At 37.2% G+C, this 15746-nt stretch overlaps 1 protein-coding gene across 1 annotated transcript in view; it reads left to right on the top strand.

The window, feature by feature from the left end:
- The window catches only part of LOC110899111 (1,4-alpha-glucan-branching enzyme 1, chloroplastic/amyloplastic), a 31804-nt gene extending 18571 nt beyond the window's left edge, over positions 1–13233 (top strand). The window contains exons 9-13 of the mRNA XM_022145989.2: positions 11038–11145; positions 11225–11394; positions 12135–12216; positions 12596–12712; positions 12785–13233. Coding sequence (XP_022001681.2) covers positions 11038–11145; positions 11225–11394; positions 12135–12216; positions 12596–12712; positions 12785–12955 — 648 coding nt within the window. The 3' untranslated portion in view covers positions 12956–13233. The remainder of the gene's footprint in view (positions 1–11037; positions 11146–11224; positions 11395–12134; positions 12217–12595; positions 12713–12784) is intronic.
- Positions 13234–15746: the final 2513 nt, after the last annotated feature.

A 15746-nucleotide genomic window follows, 5' to 3' on the forward strand; every position in this document is an offset into this window, starting at 1 on the left:
ATTTAATAAAAAGAGAATGACTCACATTGCAGATTTAACACGGACAGAATATGGATTAGCCTTGTTAACCTAATTTAAATAACAATGCACACAAAACCGGGTTAGTGATCAATACAGCATTTACGATAACTCACGAGATCAAATTCTCACAACGAACGACAAAGTGCGATACTTAAACATTCATCGAATTAACGACAAATGACAAAGTATAACCCTAATGTGGGCGGCACTTAAACGTCCATTGGATATATTGATCGGTCGGAAAATGAATCGTAATAGCGATCGAGTTATTACCCTGTTTGTGGCAGCACTTCGTAAATTAGTGTGTGGTGTGGACTGTTGTTGCTATAATTCGACGTACACAGAGAATTCTTACGTCGTTTTAACTTCAGAAAGCAAGTGCCAATGTCTGCTATTTATACTGATTTTTGGACACGCTTACGGACCGTATGCCATTTCCCTTACGGTCCGTAAGGGAAGCAGTCTAATTATATAGGCTAGCTGGGTTCGGGACTAGCCTTGCTGACTCAACTCTTAAACGAAATTCAATTTGGACAACGAATTTTTATTGATAATTATCACTAGGTTTATCCCCCCCTGAGTTTTAGGGGCCCTGATCCTGATTCCGATTGTTCTGAAAATTTTAGGGTTTATACAGAATCACTTGGGGGTCTCAATTAGGGTTTTCTTATTAACTAATTATATCCTAATTATTACTTTTTGTGAGAGTTGTTACATCCTCCCCACCTTTAAGAAAAATCTCGTCCTCGAGATTTATTGGAATAGATGAGGGTATTTCCGCTTCATTTCTGATTCTAACTCCCAAGTGTATTCTGGCCCTCTCTTTGAATCCCATTTGACTTTGACTAGCACTAGTCGTTTGTGTTTGAGAAACTTGATTTTCTTGTCTTCTATTTGCAGTGGTTTCTCTACAAATTTCAGCTTTTCATTTACCTCTATATCTTGAAGAGGTACTACGAGGGATTCGTCTGATAAACATTTCTTGAGGTTGGATACATGAAATATATCATGTACTCCAGCTAATTCTTCTGGTAGTTGTAATCGATAAGCAACTGGTCCTATACGTTGGATTACTGGAAATGGTCCTACGTATCTTGGGCTTAGTTTTCCTTTCTTACCGAATCGTACTACTCCTTTCCAAGGAGAGACTTTCAAAAGTACTTTGTCTCCTATCTGGAATTCTAGTGGCTTGCGGCGATTGTCTGCATAGCTTTTCTGGCGATCTCGAGCCGTCTTCAGTCTTTCTTTGATTCGAGTTATCTTGTCTGTGGTTTCTTGTACAATCTCTGGACCTGATAATTGACTTTCTCCTGTTTCTGCTCAACAAACTGGAGTTCTGCACTTGCGCCCATACAGTGCTTCGAATGGAGCAGCTTCGATGCTTGAGTGATAACTATTATTATAGGAGAATTCAATTAAGGGTAAATGGTTATCCCAATTACCACCAAAATCAATTACACATGCTCGGAGCATGTCTTCTAGAGTTTGGATCGTCCTTTCACTTTGCCCGTCTGTTTGTGGATGATATGCAGTACTGAGGTTTAGTCGAGTTCCCATTGCTTCTTGGAAGCTTTTCCAAAAATGGGAAGTGAACCGACTATCTCTATCTGATACAATGGAGAGTGGAACTCCATGTAAAGATACGACCTTATCTACATACAACTTTGCCAATCTTTCCATGCTAAAGGTTTCTTTCATAGGTAAAAAGTGAGCAGATTTGGTTAATCGGTCCACAATTACCCAAATCGCATCGTTACCTTTTCTGGTTTTGGGTAACTTAGTAACAAAATCCATTGTTATAAGTTCCCACTTCCATACTGGCATTTCTAATTGTTGTAGTAGACCTGAAGGTTTCTGATGTTCTGCTTTAACTTGTGAACAAGTAAAAACATTTAGAAACATATCTAGCTATATCCTTTTTCATTCCAATCCACCAGAAATTCTTTCTTAAATCTTGGTACATCTTATTGTTTCCTGGGTGTATAGTATACCTAGATTTATGAGCTTCCTCTAAAATCTTAGATCTTAAATTTCCCTGCTTAGGTACCCAAATTCTGCTTTTGTGGAATTTCCAAATTCCATCATTTCCTTGTTCCAATTCTTTTATGTAACATTTCATTCCTTCATCATCATCTTTGATTGCTGTTTCCTGAATCTCCTTCAATTGTTCCATTAAATCTACTTGTAGATTTATTCTAAGAGCACGGACTCGCTTTTGCTTCTCATGATACTTACGACTTAAGGCATCTGCGACTATGTTTGCCTTTCCTTCGTGATATTGAATATCACAGTCGTAATCACTCAGGATTTCCATGCATCTTCTTTGCCTCATATTTAACTCTTTTTGCCCAAATATATACCTTAAACTTTTATGATCTGTATAAACAGTAAACTTACTTCCATACAGATAATGTCTCCATATCTTAAGGGCAAAAATTATAGCTCCTAATTCTAAATCATGAGTCGTATAATTTTCTTCATGCTTTTTCAATTGTCTTGAAGCATATGCAATGACCTTTTTGCGTTGCATAAGCACACATCCATATCCTAGTTTTGAAGCATCACAATATATTTCAAAATCTTCAGTTCCTTCTGGTAAGGCTAAGATTGGAGCATTTGTTAATTTCTGCTTCAAGATTCTAAAGGCTTCTTCTTGTTTAGGTCCCCATTCAAACTTAATGGCTTTACAGGTTAGCTTAGTTAATGGTACAACTATTTTGGAAAAATCCTTAATAAACCGTCTATAGTATCCAGCTAAACCTATAAAACTTCTAATTTCTATTGCGGTTTGCGGAACCTTCCAATTGGTAATTGCTTCTATCTTAGCAGGATCTACGTGAATACCTTCATGATTCACCATATGTCCTAAGAATTGCACTTCTTGTAGCCAAAATTCACACTTCGAGAACTTGGCGTACAACTTTTCTTTTCTTAACAAAGTTAAGAGTGCATGCATGTGCTGACAATGTTCGTCCTGACTTTTTGAATAAATAAGTATATCGTCTATGAAAAACAATTACAAATTTATCCAAATATGGTTTACAGATCCTGTTCATCATGTCCATAAATGCTGCAGGTGCATTAGTTAAGCCGAAGGGCATGACTGTAAACTCATAATGTCCATACCTAGTTCTAAAAGCAGTTTTAGGTATGTCTTCTTCTTGAACCTTTAATTGATGATATCCGGAGCGCAAGTCTATCTTAGAAAAGTACCTAGCGCCTTGCAATTGATCGAAAAGATCATCAATCCTAGGTAATGGGTATCGATTCTTAATTGTAACCTTATTTAGCTCTCTATAATCGATACACATTCTCATTGATCCATCTTTCTTTTTCACAAACAACACTGGAGCTCCCCAAGGGGATGAGCTAGGTTGTATGAATCCTTTGCTTAATAATTCATCTAATTGCTTCTTTAGTTCTAACATTTCGGTAGGAGCTAACCGATAAGGTGCCTTGGCTATCGGTGTAGTTCCTGGAATTAGATGAATCCTAAATTCTACTTCCCTATCTGGTGGTAATCCAGGTAAATCTTCTGGGAATATATCTAGGTATTCTGAGACTACAGGAATTTCCTTAAGTTCTTTACCCTTAGTACTAATGATTACTGAAATCATATATACTATTCCTTGTTTTCGTTCATAATTAGCAACTTTCATTACTGATATGAACTTCATGGGTTTACGCGGTTTATCTCCTGTAATCATGATTACTTCTCCAGTAGGTGTTTGAATTTCTATAGAGTTTTTATCACAAATGATTTGAGCATGGTTGGCTATTAACCAATCTATTCCTAACACAACATCAAATTCAGCTAATTTCATAGGTAATAGGTTTGCAGCAAATTTATGACCTGAAAGTTCTATTTCTACTTTTTGCAAAACCTGATTGATTTTTACTGAATTCCCATCTGCGGTTTCGACTGTAAAAATCTGCCTAATGTATGTTAATGGTAACTTAAGAGCTTGGCAGAATAAAAGTATTTATAAAACTTTGATTTGTACCCGAGTCAAATAATACTTTTGCGTATACGTTGTGAACTAGGAATGTACCAGCTATCACATCTGGAATGAGCTCGGCTTCTTGAGTGGTTAGCTGGAATGCCCTGACATTCTTCTTAGTAACTCCTTCGGTTGCCTTGGGTTTGTTGTCTACTGGTTTGACTAATTTAGGACATTCTGTTTTGAAATGTCCGGCTTCTCCACAATTGTAACAAATTATGGATTTCTTTCTGCAGTTTTCTTCACGATGTCCTATAGTTTTGCAAAAATTGCAAGTTATATTACATCTTCCGAAATGTTTCTTTTTGCAAGTTTTGCAGAATGGCAGAGTTGAAGATTGCCCTGCTCCTCTTTTCTTGAAATTACCACTATTACCCACCCGAAATCCTTGGGTAATTTTCTGAGCTAGTTCCTTTTTCCTGTCTTCATCTCTTGTGCGTACCAGTTCATCAGTTAGGGTGTTAGCTAATTCTACTGCATCGTCAATAGTGCGAGGTCTCGCAGCTTTAACGATATTGCGAATTTCGCTAATTAATCCCCAAATATAGCGAGAAATGAGTACCGGTTCTGGCGAAGCCAGTGTTGGTACCACTCTAGCATATTCAAAGAATGTCGAAGTATAACCGCGACAATCTACACCTATCATCCGATGATTTAGGAACTTATTTGCCATTTGTTCCTTTTCATACTCAGGACAGAATTTTCTTTCTACCAGATTCTTAAATTCTTCCCAAGTCATAGCATAAGCCCTATTTCTTCCTTTAGCTTGTAACACAGTGTTCCACCATTCGAGTGCTCCTTCTTTAAAAAGATTTGATGCGTACATAACCTGATCATTTTTGGCACACTTACTTATTGCAATTACTGCTTCGGTTTTCTCTAACCAACGCAGTGAGGCAGTTGCCCCTTCATTGCCTGCAAATTCAGTGGGTTTACAAGCAAGGAATTCTTTGAAAGTGCAACCAGGTGTTGCAGCTTTCAGTTTCTTAGGGAGCGGCGTGTGCTGGGATTCATTATCATGATTAACATGATTATTGCCCCCGTTTATACTATTACTGAAGTTATCTTCAGAAATACGTTTACTAGGAACGATGTGTTGCGGTTCGATTGGACTTTTCACAGCAGCAACGATTGTTGGAATAGCATTGGCTATCCCTTGAGCAACAATATTTTCAATATCTTGCCTAGTCATATATTGATCCCCTGGATGTTGCTCTAATTGATTAACCTCATTTACCGATTCATTACCAATATTTGCCATCTGATAATATATATAATTTTTTTATTAGTATCTGATAAATAGCAACTATAAAGAAAACAATCAGATAATAAATAGCAATTATAAAAAAAACAATCAAATAATTTACAATACACGTATAGTCAAAACTATCGATTTCTCGGTTCCATTTTATATCGGTTATAATATGCATCACTACACACCCATATCTTACAAAGTTTTATTCGTAGTTATTTACAGACTGATTTTACTATTACTTTCGCTACATAACTATAGTTTTACCATCCTACTATCTTTCATCACTTGTCGTCCTAAAAACGAAATTCCCTTTCATCATACTTCCAGGCAATTTGTCCCCCTATCTCCCTGATTCTATTTCCTGCATCCATCAATTCTTCACCATAATGGCGAAGTTCAGCCATATTTTCATTACTCATTGGTGGATTAGTAGGGGTTCTGGATCGAATTGTGGAAGAAAGGAATAAGGATCGTTGATAATATTTTGAAATTGCCAATCATTCGTCCACCATTCGTCCATTCCTACAGGTTGGGAATGAATTATTGGTTCTGGGATTGCTGGTTCAAAATTCATAGGGAGTTGATTTTCAATAGGATAGGTAAAAATATTAGTATTAACAGGCTGAATAGTCTCACAGCTTGCTAATAGAAAATCTATTTCCTCCTGAAAAGTTATTCCCTGGTTTTGATTGGAGCTCTCTCCAATTTCCATCTGAGTTAGTCTAGAACCTTGTCCAACTTCCATTTCTATTTCCTTAGAATATTCCTCAAACTGCATTCCCATTTGCCTAGAATCTTCCTTGACTTCAGTTTCCATCTCCTGCTGTTTAGAATTTTCCTTAGTTACAGTTTCTTTTCCTTTTTCCAAAGGATTGTTTATTTTAGGAAGTTTTGTAGCTGGCTTTTTCCTACGTATACAACTCCCCCATACATAATTCTTTCTTTTCTTTCGTTTTGGCTTTGTCAAAGGTGGAGCATTGAATTCTACAGGTTGTTCCACATCAGGAAAATATTCAGTAATTTCTTTGGAAACTTCTATATTCACCGGGTAAAGATTGAGGTTCTGAAAGGCTTCAGATATCCCACTCATGCTGTGTAGCATATATACAAAATGCACAAAAATGCTAAGGCAAAATTTTGGAACAAAGTTTAACAAATAAACACTAAAGTTTTATTGCACACTATTTGTACAAAATAACAGGAAAGAACACACTCAGATTTATTTATTTATTTACTGGGAAATGTTATTACTAGACTTAGGGTGTTTAAAGATCTGCATGTTCTGCTACAGTGGCTAGCATATACAAATTTGCCCATTTCTCATCTAGCTTGTCTTCCCAAGGTGATTTATTGATTAATTCCTGGGTTTCCTTTTTAATCTTCTTTTCTCGGATTTGCTCTTTACTTTTCTTAATAATCATACTCTTTTTTCTAGGAGAAAGTGGTTTCTCATATTGTGCTTTTCGCATAAATATTCCTTCTTCAGAAATTGCAGGGAGTTTTGAAGATTTGGTTTGGGATGAACTTCCCTCTTCGTTGACTGACCTATCTAATTTAAGATAGATATTTAGCAGTTTTTGCTTACCCATACTGTAACTAACAAATAGTCAGTTTAATAAAACACATAATCACATAATAGTAATCAGGAAAATTAAGTATTTCTAAATACTTAATTAGCTTAACTAAGTGGTTCTGATACCACCTTTTTTCTGTCACGGCCCCGACCCGGTTTGACCCGTTTCAGGAGTCGCGGGACAGAAATCCCGTGATATCCATTTAATTGATTTTAGCAGCGGAAGTTTATCATCAGGATCTTTTTAAAGCTAAAAACTTTTCCTGATTATTTTATTTCACAACTCGGGATATAAACCCGGTAATTTACAATAACAGGATTTCACTGAGAAATCTTTATTTTTACAAAACATATTTCTTTATTTTATTATGAGCCACTTTCTTAAGCTTGAAATGCTCCCCAGCATTTTTCCTGCATTACAATAGATCACCTGAAACATGTTTGAAAAAGATTTTGTCAGCGGGAAATACTGAGTGAATCATCCTATTTAAAATGACTCGTTTATTATAATTTACAGTATTAAGAGAGATTACAATGTTTCTGATATCAACCAACTACCCACAATATTTGTCACTTGACCGAATCTGTGACTGTGGTCATATCACCATTGGCTGCCCCAATGAATGACAAATATCACTAAATTTTAGGTTCGCCCACCTAAAGTGATAACAACAGTAGTATTGTGCACAATACCCCACATACCGGCTGTAATTTGGTGATTACATAAACTTAATCACTGTAATTATAATTCTGAAAATAATTTGGAGTATTGTAAAACATTTAATAAAAAGAGAATGACTCACATTGCAGATTTAACACGGACAGAGTATGGATTAGCCTTGTTAACCTAATTTAAATAACAATGCACACAAAACCGGGTTAGTGATCAATACAGCATTTACGATAACTCACGAGATCAAATTCTCACAACGAACGACAAAGTGCGATACTTAAACATTCATCGAATTAACGACAAACGACAAAGTATAACCCTAATGTGGGCGGCACTTAAACATCCATTGGATATATTGATCGGTCGGAAAATGAATCGTAATAGCGATCGAGTTATTACCCCTGTTTTGTGGCAGCACTTCGTAAATTAGTGTGTGGTGTGGACTGTTGTTGCTATAATTCGACGTACACAGAGAATTCTTACGTCGTTTTAACTTCAGAAAGCAAGTGCCAATGTCTGCTATTTATACTGATTTTTGGACACGCTTACGGACCGTATGCCATTTCCCTTACGGTCCGTAAGGGAAGCAGTCTAATTATATAGGCTAGCTGGGTTCGGGACTAGCCTTGCTGACTCAACTCTTAAACGAAATTCAATTTGGACAACGAATTTTTATTGATAATTATCACTAGGTTTATCCCCCCCTGAGTTTTAGGGGCCCTGATCCTGATTCCGATTGTTCTGAAAATTTTAGGGTTTATACAGAATCACTTGGGGGTCTCAATTAGGGTTTTCTTATTAACTAATTATATCCTAATTATTACTTTTTGTGAGAGTTGTTACATCCTCCCCACCTTTAAGAAAAATCTCGTCCTCGAGATTTATTGGAATAGATGAGGGTATTTCCGCTTCATTTCTGATTCTAACTCCCAAGTGTATTCTGGCCCTCTCTTTGAATCCCATTTGACTTTGACTAGCACTAGTCGTTTGTGTTTGAGAAACTTGATTTTCTTGTCTTCTATTTGCAGTGGTTTATCTACAAATTTCAGCTTTTCATTTACCTCTATATCTTGAAGAGGTACTACGAGGGATTCGTCTGATAAACATTTCTTGAGGTTGGATACATGAAATATATCATGTACTCCAGCTAATTCTTCTGGTAGTTGTAATCGATAAGCAACTGGTCCTATACGTTGGATTACTGGAAATGGTCCTACGTATCTTGGGCTTAGTTTTCCTTTCTTACCGAATCGTACTACTCCTTTCCAAGGAGAGACTTTCAAAAGTACTTTGTCTCCTATCTGGAATTCTAGTGGCTTGCGGCGATTGTCTGCATAGCTTTTCTGGCGATCTCGAGCCGTCTTCAGTCTTTCTTTGATTCGAGTTATCTTGTCTGTGGTTTCTTGTACAATCTCTGGACCTGATAATTGACTTTCTCCTGTTTCTGCTCAACAAACTGGAGTTCTGCACTTGCGTCCATACAGTGCTTCGAATGGAGCAACTTCGATGCTTGAGTGATAACTATTATTATAGGAGAATTCAATTAAGGGTAAATGGTTATCCCAATTACCACCAAAATCAATTACACATGCTCGGAGCATGTCTTCTAGAGTTTGGATCGTCCTTTCACTTTGCCCGTCTGTTTGTGGATGATATGCAGTACTGAGGTTTAGTCGAGTTCCCATTGCTTCTTGGAAGCTTTTCCAAAAATGGGAAGTGAACCGACTATCTCTATCTGATACAATGGAGAGTGGAACTCCATGTAAAGATACGACCTTATCTACATACAACTTTGCCAATCTTTCCATGCTAAAGGTTTCTTTCATAGGTAAAAAGTGAGCAGATTTGGTTAATCGATTCACAATTACCCAAATCGCATCGTTACCTTTTCTGGTTTTGGGTAACTTAGTAACAAAATCCATTGTTATAAGTTCCCACTTCCATACTGGAATTTCTAATTGTTGTAGTAGACCTGAAGGTTTCTGATGTTCTGCTTTAACTTGTGAACAAGTAAAACATTTAGAAACATATCTAGCTATATCCTTTTTCATTCCAATCCACCAGAAATTCTTTCTTAAATCTTGGTACATCTTATTGTTTCCTGGGTGTATAGTATACCTAGATTTATGAGCTTCCTCTAAAATCTTAGATCTTAAATTTCCCTGCTTAGGTACCCAAATTCTGCTTTTGTGGAATTTCCAAATTCCATCATTTCCTTGTTCCAATTCTTTTATGTAACCTTTCATTCCTTCATCATCATCTTTGATTGCTGTTTCCTGAATCTCCTTCAATTGTTCCATTAAATCTACTTGTAGATTTATTCTAAGAGCACGGACTCGCTTTTGCTTCTCATGATACTTACGACTTAAGGCATCTGCGACTATGTTTGCCTTTCCTTCGTGATATTGAATATCACAGTCGTAATCACTCAGGATTTCCATGCATCTTCTTTGCCTCATATTTAACTCTTTTTGCCCAAATATATACCTTAAACTTTTATGATCTGTATAAACAGTAAACTTACTTCCATACAGATAATGTCTCCATATCTTAAGGGCAAAAATTATAGCTCCTAATTCTAAATCATGAGTCGTGTAATTTTCTTCGTGCTTTTTCAATTGTCTTGAAGCATATGCAATGACCTTTTTGCGTTGCATAAGCACACATCCATATCCTAGTTTTGAAGCATCGCAATATATTTCAAAATCTTCAGTTCCTTCTGGTAAGGCTAAGATTGGAGCATTTGTTAATTTTTGCTTCAAGATTCTAAAGGCTTCTTCTTGTTTAGGTCCCCATTCAAACTTAATGGCTTTACAGGTTAGCTTAGTTAATGGTACAGCTATTTTGGAAAAATCTTTAATAAACCGTCTATAGTATCCAGCTAAACCTATAAAACTTCTAATTTCCATTGCGGTTTGCGGAACCTTCCAATTGGTAATTGCTTCTATCTTAGCAGGATCTACGTGAATACCTTCATGATTCACCATATGTCCTAAGAATTGCACTTCTTGTAGCCAAAATTCACACTTCGAGAACTTGGCGTACACTATGGCAAGTTCGCACGTTACAAACCCAGAAAGGAAATCTCGCATGTTGTAAAAAACCAAAGATCGCATGTTATAAAAAAAAGTTCGCATGTTAAAAAAATTTGTATGTTAAAGAAAATATCGCAAAACCAAAATCGCATGTTCAAAAAAAAGCGCATGTTGATACTGTGTCTCGTACGCAGCGTACGTTAAGGCAATTTGTACAATAACCGGTCTCTCTCTCTCTCTATATATATATATATATATATATATATATATATATATATATATATATATATATATATATATTCGAACTAATTCATATCTAGATTGTGTGTTGCAGATGGTTCATTTTTTAACAATGGCACTGGGAGGAGAAGGCTACCTTAATTTCATGGGAAATGAGGTAAATTTACAAACATATATGTATATATTTATGTATTTCTTGCTCATGTGTAACGTATTAATATTTTCGAGTTTTGTTACAGTTTGGTCATCCCGAGTGGATCGATTTCCCGAGAGTAGGAAATGATTGGAGCTACGATAAGTGCAGACGCCAATGGGAACTTGTTGATACAGAGCACTTAAGATACAAGGTTTGTATTTTTCTTTATCTAATTGTATGATTAAAGTTGATCACATTTATAAATCCATCCCGTGAGTTTTCAAATGCAGTTTATGAACGAATTTGATAGAGCTATGAACTTGCTCGATGACAAGTTTTCCTTCCTCGCATCAACCAAACAGATCGTGAGCAGCGCGGATGAAGAAGACAAGGTTATCGTGTTTGAAAGGGGAGATCTAGTGTTTGTTTTCAATTTCCATCCCGATAACACGTATGACGGGTATGTACATCTTTACCCTATGCATGCATATTGCAATATTTGTAGTTTAATAAAGGGTTTGATCGTTAGTCAAATGTCAAAAACGTCCCTTTAACTAGGGGTGTTAAACAGGTCGTGTTCGTGGGTTGGCGGGTTTAACCCGACCCAAACCCGAAAATTTTAGACGAACCTGAACCTGACCCGAACCCGAAAATTGTGTCATACATATGAACCCGAACCCGACCCGAATATTCTCAGTCTGACCCGAACCCGACCCATTCGACCCGAAATTTTTTATTTTTTAATTTTTTTCAGAAAATTAATATATTAAAATTAACATCTACTACGAAAAAACACAAATTTATATAATAAAATTACATTAAAATTATGAAATATTATGTCAATTTCCCTTTTTAAGTTATATTTATGACATAAAATTACACACCTAATCAACTTATGAAATAAAACATATTGTAAAAATATAATTTTAATATAAATGGGTTAAACGGGTCAATCTGCCAACCCGACCGGGTTGACCCGAACCTGACCCGTTTAACTAAACGGGTTCAACCTGAAACTGACCCGAACCCGTTTAGACTAAATCCAAACCCACGAATTTCGTGTTAGGTTCGTGTCGTGTTTTCGGGTCGTGTCAGAAATTCACACCCCTACCTTTAACAATATAGGGAATTCTTGTTGACCAAACTTACAAAATCAATACCGTGGGTAAATTGGTAATTTAAAAGTATATGATACAACAGGTACAAAGTTGGTTGCGATTTACCGGGGAAATATAGAGTTGCTCTGGACAGCGATGCGTGGGAATTCGGTGGGCATGGAAGAGTAAGCAAATCTATTATTTTTAGATACATAGTTAACTCAGTTGTTTTCATTACTTTGTCCCGAAAACATTAACTGTCGGCTGACTCGTTAAACCCGGTTTTTCAAATTGTAAACCGTGGGCCGAACTGTATATATCCCAAACCGTCGGAACTAGTCGATTTGCTTCGGTTCAGTCGGTTTCAACATTTTATGACCACCACTAGATACTTGTGATATAATATTGTAACAATCAAAAGTCAAAAACTTTCTTGGTAGGTAATACGGTTTTGGGGATTTTGAACTTTGAACGAAAGCCCGTTAACTTTGAAAAGTCAATCTTGCACCCCATTTAAATAAAACGCAGTCTAAGTTAACTAGACGTTTCACTATTCTTGGTTAGGTTGGTCATGATGTTGATCATTTCACTTCGCCCGAAGGACTACCAGGAGTTCCGGAAACAAACTTCAATAACCGTCCTAACTCGTTCAAAGTTCTCTCACCGCCACGGACTTGTGTGGTAAAACATCCACCCACATTCTTTGTATACACACCTATTTTTCATGTTAATTAATTTTTTGATCTATGCAAGGTTTATTACCGGGTTGAAGAAGAAGACATTCTTGTTGAAACCGGGGTTGAAGAAGAAGAAACTCTTGTAGAAACCATGAAAATCCATGAAGCAACTCCTGCCACTGAAGGCAAAGCGCAAAGTTCAGAAATACCCGAGGAAGAAGACGATGAGGACGAGAGATTGATCTGAATAGTGAATATCATGGTTGCTTTTGGAGAATGCTAGGAGTTTATGGTTCACAATCGGCTTCATTTAAGTCGAGTCAAGCTCGAGTTTAAACACTTAAAAGTCTCATAAAGCTTTTTCTAGCCTTATTGAGATGGAAACTTATTATTTTTTTACCCTAGTGTACATGCATATTTACATAATTACCTTACTATCTATTCGAGTCGACTCAACCCGAGCTCAATGTATATTATCGAGTCAATTAATGCTAACCATGATTAATCTTATTATAATGTTGATAATAAAGCCGAGTTAGTCTCTCACGGCTCCTAAGGTGGGTAAATCTTGTTACGGGTCTTAAGTTAAATCACAAAAAAAAGTCAATTATTTGGAGTCGGTGTGGAGCCACATCAGATCGACCGGGTTGCAAATATGCTAAAATGTGAAGCAGGAACGTTCCCTTTTACATATCTTGGAATCCTGATCGGTGTTAACATGAAGCGAGCTAGGCATTGGCAACTGGTTTCTAAGTGGAAGGCGAAACACCTTTCATTCGCCGGAAGAGTAACACTGGCAAAACTGTTTTGGGTAGTTTACCATTCTATTATTTATCACTTTTCATGACTCCCAAAGTGAGAATTAATAAGCTCGAAAAAAAAGACGCAATTTTGTTTGGGGGAAACACGGCAATGGGCGCAAATTAGGTGGATTCGGTGGGACTTGATAACAAAACCCAAGAGCGGATGGCATAGGGATGGGGGTATGAAGGATTTCTTGAAAGTAGTCTCTGGATTTTCGCTCCGCCCAAGTGTAACTTCCTGTTATGGCGAGCCACTATGGAAAAGTGACATCCAAAAAAGGCCTTGTTTCGAGAGGAGTTGGACTTCCAGACACTTTATGTCCGAGATGCGGCATCATGGATGAAGACCCTAAACATATTTTTGTCTCCTGTATATTGGAGAAAAGCCTATGGTGGAACGTCTTTGTGTGGCTTTGGCTAAAACCTCCCAAGCATTATGATAACCTTAAGGATGTTCTGGATGCGGTGAAAAACAACCCGGGCAGCAAAATATGGAGGCGGCTCATGTACACAGTGGCAGTGGCAACAACTTGGAGGATTTGGCATGCCCGGAATGCTAAAGTCTTTGAAGATATGTAATGCAAATGTCTTTTCAAGGTAGTCTGCTATTAGACAATATATAATAACGTGTTAGTATAGGGTTAGAAGGGTAACACTATGGTCTATATAAACCATCTAATGTAACCCTAATCAGTAATCACAACTTATACAATACACTTCTCTGATTTAACTTGGTATCAGAGCTTAGGGCCGATCGCCCCACCACCACCACAAACAACAAGCGTTCGTTTTTTTTCCTCTTCTTCCTTTCTATTACTGCCTGTGGCCACCACCAAATACCATCTAATACAACCACAACCCAAATCCTAGTCAGTGCCGGACCTACAACCACCACCCCAAACCATAGCCGCCACGCCTACAACCATCACCACAAACCCTAGCCGCCGCCACTGCAAACCCTAGCAAATATGAAACCCTAGATCCGGTTTCAGTCGTCGCTGCTACAAACAAGTAGCCCTACTAGTTTCCTCCCTGACACCATAGAACGGGGCTGTTTCTACAATCCGAGAGAAGAATGACAAGGGGAAACAAAACCCCAAGGAAATGCGTTGTTTAAAGAAGCGGAACAACCCCTAGTTAGTGTCACCGGTAGGGAACACCGAGGTGTCACCGAAAAAAAATTGCGGGGTTCATGAAAAGCAAAATAAAAGGGTGAAGATAAAATGAACCGATGATAGGATGTGGCGTGTGACGGGCTAGGGCTGTTCAAAAAGCTCGCAGCTCGCTCGAAGCTCGCTCGGATTTAGCTCGGAAAAAGCTTGTTCATATGGCTCGGTTTAAAAGTGAGCCGAGCCAGCTCGGCTCGGTTAGAAAGTGAGCCAGCTCGGCTCGGTTTGGCTTGCTTGGTAGCTCAGCTCGGCTTAGTTCGGATTATTTTCTTCATAATATATTTATTTTTATATACATTATAATATATTACAAAAAAACTTGTTATTATTTATATATATTTAGGCTTGTAATTACCTTACTAATGAACTAATATTGTATTTTATTGAAATTGTAAAACTTATTTTTCGTTGTTAAATATGATTTTAACTTGTAATGTATTATGATAAACTTATTTTCAATATGTTTTTTTGAAGTATTGAATAATATTTTAGGCTAATTTTGAGAGTTATATATATTATATTTTTCTTTATAAAATCGAGCCAAACCAAGCCGAGCCCGAGCTTAGATTTTCAGCTCGGTTTCAAATCCGAGCCGAGCCAGCTCGGTTTATAATCGAGCCGAGTCCGAGCTTACCCTGGCTCGGCTCATGAACAGCCCTATGACGGGCTGAAGCAAGGCGAAGAAGAATGAAGACCACTATCTGTTTTTAATTTTCAAACAAAGTTGCTCATGCACTTTGTTTGTGGGGGGATATTAGACATAGTGTTATAGTATAGGGTGTCACGGCCCCGACCCGGTTTGACCCGTTTTAGGAGCCGCGGGACAGAAATCCCGTGATATCCATTTAATTGATTTTAGCAGCGGAAGTTTATCATCAGGATCTTTTTAAAGCTAAAAACTTTTCCTGATTATTTTATTTCACAACTCGGGATATAAACCCGGTAATTTACAATAACAGGATTTCACTGAGAAATCTTTATTTTTACAAAACATATTTCTTTATTTTATTATGAGCCACTTTCTTAAGCTTGAAATGCTCCCCAGCATTTTTCCTGCATTACAATA

Source organism: Helianthus annuus, chromosome 8 (genome assembly GCF_002127325.2).
Source record: "Helianthus annuus cultivar XRQ/B chromosome 8, HanXRQr2.0-SUNRISE, whole genome shotgun sequence".
In the NCBI taxonomy this organism is placed as follows: domain Eukaryota; kingdom Viridiplantae; phylum Streptophyta; class Magnoliopsida; order Asterales; family Asteraceae; genus Helianthus; species Helianthus annuus.